The sequence below is a fragment of the Denticeps clupeoides genome, unplaced genomic scaffold (genome assembly GCF_900700375.1).
Source record: "Denticeps clupeoides unplaced genomic scaffold, fDenClu1.1, whole genome shotgun sequence".
In the NCBI taxonomy this organism is placed as follows: domain Eukaryota; kingdom Metazoa; phylum Chordata; class Actinopteri; order Clupeiformes; family Denticipitidae; genus Denticeps; species Denticeps clupeoides.
Genome location: NW_021629784.1, coordinates 354,110 through 362,959, shown reverse-complemented (window position 1 = coordinate 362,959; position 8,850 = coordinate 354,110). Strand labels below are relative to the sequence as shown.

The window sequence follows — 8,850 nt, the reverse complement described above, 5'->3', positions numbered from 1 at the left end:
CACAATGACAAAGTAAAGGAAATTTTCTGCACACAAGGAATGAAGGTGCGGACTGCGGGAGAAGTTTCCAGATGAGTTTATTGAGAAGATCTCTGTACGCGATGCAGGATGTTCTGAAACAATTCTGCTCTCTGTTCACTTTTTATTGTGGGCAAAAGGGTGTGGAGCCCTGGAGACCAACTCCAAATAAGACATGGAGCTTCACCAAAAGACAACCTGTGTCATCTCAGATAAGAGGTGAGAGGGGGGTGTCCCGGGCGGGTGGACTCAACAGGACTAGTTGTGGTTTACACACACAGAGATAACAGGACTAGTTGTGGTTTACACACACAGAGATAACAGGACTAGTTGTGGTTTACACAGCTGCTGCTCACAACTGAACATGGGGTCATATGCAAACACTGAAATACTGCACACATAGTATATTTAAATAATCTAAGAGAGGAATGCCATATAAACATAAATAATTATTAATAAAGTAAACACATTTCCTACATCAATCACTTCACTTTCAGAGAGAGAATTTTAATCAGAAAAAAGCTCTAAGATCATCATTTGTTTTCCTGTTTGATTTTTGGTTTGTAATTTTGTCACTTTCTGTGTTCATGTATTTACTGTAAAGAACTGGTTTATTTATGTTACATAAATAACTGAAGATTTATGTTTATGATTATATAAATCTGTCATCAAATACTTTACTGTGTAAATTATTTATAACTACTTTATTCTAAATAATGTGAAGATGTGGGGAGTTTACATGAACTGTTGGGGCAGTGGTGGCCTAGCGAGTAATGAAGTGGACCCGTAACAGGAAGGCTGCTTATTCAAAGGTGCCACTGAGCAGAGCACCGTCCCCACACACTGCTCCCCGGGCGCCTGTCATGGGTGCCCACTGTTCACCAAGGGTGATGGTTAAAAGCAGAGGACACATTTTGTTGTGTCACCGTGTGCTGTGCTGCAGTTTTTCACAATGACAATCACTTCACTTTCACTTTTTGCAAAGAGATCCAAGCAGTTACACAAAATTCCACAGCAAAAATAAAGTTACTGTCACGGTTGTCTAGACTACAGCAATAGAGCTAAATGAGTGACAAAGGAATGAAGGAAGGCAAGAACACTAATTACACAGAAATGGAGAAATTATGAAACTAACAAGTTCACCGTCTCTACTTAATTCTGTAGAGTTATAATAGAAGCTTCATCCCTGGGCAACAAATAAAACTTCAGAGGTGTTTGGATTTGAAGAGGATGAAGGTGTTTGTTGATCTTACCTTGATCTCCAGTCTGATTAAATTCAGTCATGATCATTTTCAGGATCTCCTTGAATTTCCATGTAAAATCTCTGAAGCTCTTTATCTGATCCTCCACATACTTCTCTCCCAGCTTCTTCACCCAGTCCTGCCGGATCTCAAACTGGTTGTTCTTACTGTCGAAGTTTCCAGTCACTTCATCATCGAACAAATTTACACCAACAAATTCAGGAAGATCCTTTATTCCTGTAGCTGCTGTGTACAATCCTGTCCAGGAATGAATCACTGTTGGAGAAGAAACAGGACATTTAGTAAAGCAGCAAATTAAACTCTAATAAAATCATCGAGTTGTAAGAACAAATCAGGGGGCACAGCATTTTGTGCTGTGCTGATGACAGTGCACATGGTGGTGGCCTAGCTGGTAAGGAAACTGGCCTGTAAGGTTGCCGGTTCGAATCCCGATCCACCAAGGTGCCACTGAGTAAAGTACCGTCCCCACACACTGCTCCCCACGTGTCATGGCTGCTCACTGCTCACCAAGGGTGATGGTTAAAAGTAGAGGACACATTTCGTTGTGTCACCATGTGCTGTGCTGCAGTGTTTCACAATGACAATCACTTCACTTTCACATGGTGGGAGACCAACTGATTTAGTCACTTCTGTGACCCCCCCCCAACACCAACGCCCCGGTAAATCCTAATTCCTTATTGTGTACCATTTCCTCACTACTGGTTTGTGGGTTCCTTATCACGTTTCACCTCGTCTGGGGTTTTATGGGGTTTTTCACTAGAAGACCCAGGTTCAAATCCCACTTACTACCATTGTGTCCCTGAGCAAGACTTAACCCTAAGTTGCTCCAGGGGGGGACTGTCCCTGTAACTACTGATTGTAAGTCGCTCTGGATAAGGGCGTCTGATAAATGCTGTAAATGTAAATGTTTCCATTTTGCGAGATGTCTCACAGTGACCGTGGACCGGAAGACCCCCCCCCCCCCCCGCCGCTCCACTCCCTTTCCCACTCACCTCCTGCCTCCCTCTCACAGACCAAACAACTCTGAAGAATGTCCAAAGCTCGTCAAGTGTCCTCTCCCAGTACGATGACTTGTTCTGCCACTCCAAGAATGTCTGCAAGTGCACCACCAAATTCACACAGTGACAGTTATGTTTAAGTACAAGTTAAAATAAAGTCTTAATATTAAGTAATTTCTGAGATGAGTGTAATACTCACGTCTGGCCTTCTTGTAACCTGTATAAAAGAGAAGAGAAAGTATTTTAGTATTTTACTGATAAGTAGTTTCCCCACATGACACCATGTTTGGTGTAGAAGTTACTGATGTTGTTTGCTGCGTCTCTCACCTGATCTTCTCTTCACAACCATCACAACACCAACAACCACAGCGATGAGAACGAGAGCAGCAACCACCAACCCAGCAACGATGCCTGGAACATTATTACCTGCAGCAATGATGCCTGGAACATTATTACCTGCAGGAAAAGTAAAAATCAGTTTTATACTGGACTGTGTGGAGTGACTACTGTGTCATTATTAACATGTATTAATAATAATAATCTTCATTGGACCACCTGAATCAGACAAATTCTTGCCAAAATAGCAGTACGTTAAATTCAAAAGTTTTCTTATTCTGTGTTTAATGCATAGTTTGAACTGCACCAATTATACATTCTTTGCATAGTAAAGTAGATTATTAAAATTCAGTTTGTTACGGGGGGGTCAAATTATGGCCTGTTTGTCTTTTTAATCCAGCTCGCCGAGGATTTGTACAGAATTGCGAAATAAAATCATAATTATGAATGTGTTTCTTAGAACTGGTCCTGGGGTGGTAGTAGCCTAGTGAGTAACACACTCGCCTATGAACCAGTAGACCCAGGTTCGAATCCCACTTACTACCATTGTGTCCCTGAGCAAGACACTTAACCCTGGAGTGTAACTACTGATTGTAAGTCGCTCTGGACAAGGGCGTCTGATAAATGCTGTAAATGTAAATGTAAATGTAACGCCCGGCGTTCCACCCGGTGGTGTGTTAGGTGCAGATGGAGCTGAAGATCTTTGCCCGAACCAGACAGGTTTTTACACTGACTTGCGCAGTAAATGAGCGGTCAGGTGATGCGTTTCGACCAGCGAGAAAGATGCAAAAATGGTGAGAAGGTGCAGAGTTGAAATGGACTGTCGATTAGATTTTTGATTAACTTTGATGTTAATAAATGTATAAACAACATTATTGATGTGCACATTTGAAGCGCCAACTTCATTCAGGCTTGAATAAGAGCTTTATAAAAAGTTTAATCCTCAGCACCATACAGTGAAATGTTCTCCACCACACTTTATTATAAACTGATTCTATAAACACTTCTAACAAAGGGACATTAAAGCAAGAAGACTGATGATTCTGTCTAGAAGCTCCTGTACCTGCATTGTTGGTCCTGATCTTCTCCTCAGTCAGGATCATGTGGATTGGGTCTCCACTCTTGTGCTCCACCACACAGGTGAACTGGTTCTTCTTCCACACATCAGGGGTCACTTTAAGTTCTGCACGTTTCTGGAAGGTTCCATCATGGTTGGACAACGTCTCACCAACATCTACATCTTCATGCAGGTCCTGTCCATCTTTCTGCCAGCTGATCATCATCTTATCAGGGTAGAAACCTGTAGCGTGACAGACCACTGGAGAGGAGGAGTCTGTCTGCAGCAGAGACACCTGAGGAGGGACTAGAGACAGGAAGACAGGAGGGGAACAGGGAGAGAATTTGAAAGAGAAACAAGACGTCTTCATATCAGCAGATCATCCAACAAACACCAATTTTATATTCAACACTTCACTACATCTACCTGACATTTAACACTTCAAATACAACTGCAGCACAGTTACACATTATTATTAGATTACTTTGTGATTATTTGTTGTTGGACAATAGCAGATTTTTAGATAATTCCTCTTTTCTTTATTGTTCTTTTCTTTATTTTGTCCCTGTCTGGCTCTTGTGTTTTAATATTTTTCTAAGTAGACCACATTTCTTTTGCTGTTTTGTTTTAGTTTATTTTTGATGAATATTCTTTAATTCATCAATAAATGGCTTCCCCCTCTTTATGTTACAGTGTTTATAGTCATGACATGAATCCCTACTGATGGTACATAGCAGTTGTTGTACCACATCGAAAAGTGGAAAAAATGTTGAAAATATTTCGGTTTTAATAATGAGAACTGAAAGATAGTCTGAAAACGCATTAAAACAAAAAGAGACGTCATGCAGCATCACACACATGTAAAGCTCGACAGGGGTGTGTGGTCACGTCCCTGCTGTTAAAGACCCCAATTACCCTGACACTAATAATGATGCATCTGAGAGTGATTCAGCTCCAAAAGATAAGATAAGATAAACCTTTATTATCCAAACCAGGAGCACCTCAGCGTTATATCAGTCCTGCTGTGTGTTTCTCTGTGTTGTTCTGTGTGCTGCTGTACCTTTTCTCTCGAGACTGATCTTCCCGTTCATCACATACTTCTTTATCCACTCAACACAATTATGTTCCAGGTAGTTCTTCCAGAATTTAGCTTCACCTCCATTCCATTTCTGCTTGATGATTTCTGCCTCTGGTCTTGCAGCAACCCAATCAGTGTTTTTCAAATCCAGTTTTATAAAATCTGCTCCATCGTAACCAAACTGACTGTATCCATCTGTAGCTCCATCTTCATCATCCCACTCACAGCCGTACATCTGCTGTAACGTGTGACCTCCTGAGGAAGAGAGAGAACACATTTTGTTGTGTGCACTGTGTGCTGTGCTTCACAATGACAAAGTAAAGGAAATTTTCTGCACACAAGGAATGAAGGTGCGGACTGCGGGAGAAGTTTCCAGATGAGTTTATTGAGAAGATCTCTGTACGCGATGCAGGATGTTCTGAAACAATTCTGCTCTCTGTTCACTTTTTATTGTGGGCAAAAGGGTGTGGAGCCCTGGAGACCAACTCCAAATAAGACATGGAGCTTCACCAAAAGACAACCTGTGTCATCTCAGATAAGAGGTGAGAGGGGGGTGTCCCGGGCGGGTGGACTCAACAGGACTAGTTGTGGTTTACACACACAGAGATAACAGGACTAGTTGTGGTTTACACACACAGAGATAACAGGACTAGTTGTGGTTTACACAGCTGCTGCTCACAACTGAACATGGGGTCATATGCAAACACTGAAATACTGCACACATAGTATATTTAAATAATCTAAGAGAGGAATGCCATATAAACATAAATAATTATTAATAAAGTAAACACATTTCCTACATCAATCACTTCACTTTCAGAGAGAGAATTTTAATCAGAAAAAAGCTCTAAGATCATCATTTGTTTTCCTGTTTGATTTTTGGTTTGTAATTTTGTCACTTTCTGTGTTCATGTATTTACTGTAAAGAACTGGTTTATTTATGTTACATAAATAACTGAAGATTTATGTTTATGATTATATAAATCTGTCATCAAATACTTTACTGTGTAAATTATTTATAACTACTTTATTCTAAATAATGTGAAGATGTGGGGAGTTTACATGAACTGTTGGGGCAGTGGTGGCCTAGCGAGTAATGAAGTGGACCCGTAACAGGAAGGCTGCTTATTCAAAGGTGCCACTGAGCAGAGCACCGTCCCCACACACTGCTCCCCGGGCGCCTGTCATGGGTGCCCACTGTTCACCAAGGGTGATGGTTAAAAGCAGAGGACACATTTTGTTGTGTCACCGTGTGCTGTGCTGCAGTTTTTCACAATGACAATCACTTCACTTTCACTTTTTGCAAAGAGATCCAAGCAGTTACACAAAATTCCACAGCAAAAATAAAGTTACTGTCACGGTTGTCTAGACTACAGCAATAGAGCTAAATGAGTGACAAAGGAATGAAGGAAGGCAAGAACACTAATTACACAGAAATGGAGAAATTATGAAACTAACAAGTTCACCGTCTCTACTTAATTCTGTAGAGTTATAATAGAAGCTTCATCCCTGGGCAACAAATAAAACTTCAGAGGTGTTTGGATTTGAAGAGGATGAAGGTGTTTGTTGATCTTACCTTGATCTCCAGTCTGATTAAATTCAGTCATGATCATTTTCAGGATCTCCTTGAATTTCCATGTAAAATCTCTGAAGCTCTTTATCTGATCCTCCACATACTTCTCTCCCAGCTTCTTCACCCAGTCCTGCCGGATCTCAAACTGGTTGTTCTTACTGTCGAAGTTTCCAGTCACTTCATCATCGAACAAATTTACACCAACAAATTCAGGAAGATCCTTTATTCCTGTAGCTGCTGTGTACAATCCTGTCCAGGAATGAATCACTGTTGGAGAAGAAACAGGACATTTAGTAAAGCAGCAAATTAAACTCTAATAAAATCATCGAGTTGTAAGAACAAATCAGGGGGCACAGCATTTTGTGCTGTGCTGATGACAGTGCACATGGTGGTGGCCTAGCTGGTAAGGAAACTGGCCTGTAAGGTTGCCGGTTCGAATCCCGATCCACCAAGGTGCCACTGAGTAAAGTACCGTCCCCACACACTGCTCCCCACGTGTCATGGCTGCTCACTGCTCACCAAGGGTGATGGTTAAAAGTAGAGGACACATTTCGTTGTGTCACCATGTGCTGTGCTGCAGTGTTTCACAATGACAATCACTTCACTTTCACATGGTGGGAGACCAACTGATTTAGTCACTTCTGTGACCCCCCCCCCAACACCAACGCCCCGGTAAATCCTAATTCCTTATTGTGTACCATTTCCTCACTACTGGTTTGTGGGTTCCTTATCACGTTTCACCTCGTCTGGGGTTTTATGGGGTTTTTCACTAGAAGACCCAGGTTCAAATCCCACTTACTACCATTGTGTCCCTGAGCAAGACTTAACCCTAAGTTGCTCCAGGGGGGGACTGTCCCTGTAACTACTGATTGTAAGTCGCTCTGGATAAGGGCGTCTGATAAATGCTGTAAATGTAAATGTTTCCATTTTGCGAGATGTCTCACAGTGACCGTGGACCGGAAGACTGAAAAGGGACAAGTGTCCCTCTGTCACATCCACAGAGGCAGAACTGTCACTGAACTGGGGGACTCTATTTCTTGTCACTAAAACCCCCTTTATTTTTTTCAACACTCAGCATCCGTCTTCCGTCTGTCCGCCTCAGTCGTGACAGATTTATTCCCACCGTAGTCAGGTTGTGAATTTCCACTCAAATACCGGAGTGTGAGCTGCTCTGATTACAGGATGTACACATAGTAGGTTAGAGAGGAATTTAATGCTGAATATGTTGCAAAATAATAAATATTTATGTATTTGTAGCGCCTGTAGCTTCACACCTCATCGATGTAGCATGACAAGGAACATTATTTCTAAAGACCAGGAGCAGGACCTAAATATGACATTGCACAGAATTGCTTCTAAATATGCAGAAAAATTTCTTCCAGAATTTTAGCCGATCAGATTATAGTTATTATCTATTTATACCACAAATATGAGAATTAACATTACTCTTTAAATCTGGCCTTCATTAAATATATATCTGATATTTTTACCGAATGTGCCACGTGTTGCCAGTTATTCCTTTATGTTACTGGTTTACAGGATAACCAACATAAAAAAATCGAATCAAATCTTCACATCATATGACACAAATACAAACATATGAATTAAAATTTCCACGCAGGACTGGTGTTACCTACACAATAAATATGGTATAAATTCTTCATTAATGCTTGGATGTTGGATCCTTTTTTTTTTAATTCGGATGAATATTCACTGATTAATACGAATAATTATTAAAGTATGATTCATTAATATGCAGAATATGCAGATTTTTTTAAAAATTAAGAGTCAGATTATTCTACATTTTCTGTAAATGGTAACCTAGCGGTAAAGGAAGTGTTACCGGTTCGAATCCCGATCCGCCGAGGTGCCACTGAGCAAAGCGCCGTCCCCACACGCTGCTCCCCGTCGACTGTCATTAAGTGCTAATAATAATTTATTAGGATGGAAACAAACCTCCTGATGCAGGATCCACAAGTAGGAGGATTACAGCTGCCAAGATCTTCATTTTTTAACTCTTCACTTCGAACCGGTCAGATCCCCGGTTTTCCATCGACTGACGGAACTTTGCGAGAAGGTCCTCCTGCAGTCAGGTGCTCTTGGGGACCGTGTCCAGCGGCGCTACAGCCAGTGACAGCAGGGCGAGTTTAGAACCCCTGGAAGGGACGTGGGAGTTGTAGTTTCCGGTTTGCGCGCTGCTGTCTGTGGGCTTGAAGCAGTTCATCTAGTGACCCGACTGGGTTTGTGTTGCAGCGGGATTGTCGTCGGGAGGAAGTTTGGGGCTGAGTGGGGGGGTGACAGTTCGTTTCCATCCATACGGGCTGGGAAGGAATGTGGGCGGAGCTTGTTGCCCAGCAACCAGGAGGACGACTTGGGCGTGTCGCGGGATTCTGGACTGCGAGATCTGGAACGCCTGGAGACCGACGTGTGCACAACTCTGGTTTGACAATTTGTGTGACCATTTGGTTCGTGGGTTGTGGGCAGACTGTTTTTGTACTGGTTGGTGGGAGCTGTGGGTTCTTACATGT

At 41.9% G+C, this 8,850-nt stretch overlaps 1 protein-coding gene across 1 annotated transcript; it reads right to left on the bottom strand.

The window, feature by feature from the left end:
• Positions 1-344: 344 nt before the first annotated feature.
• LOC114774258 (BOLA class I histocompatibility antigen, alpha chain BL3-7-like) lies at positions 345-8,448 on the bottom strand. The gene is made up of 7 exons (XM_028966198.1): positions 8,279-8,448; positions 6,326-6,589; positions 4,732-5,004; positions 3,678-3,977; positions 2,478-2,495; positions 1,272-1,517; positions 345-376 (listed from the first exon to the last, which is right to left on the bottom strand). Exons 1-7 carry the CDS (start codon positions 8,328-8,330, stop codon positions 345-347), a joined length of 1,185 nt encoding a protein of 394 aa, XP_028822031.1. The 5' UTR covers positions 8,331-8,448.
• Positions 8,449-8,850: the final 402 nt, after the last annotated feature.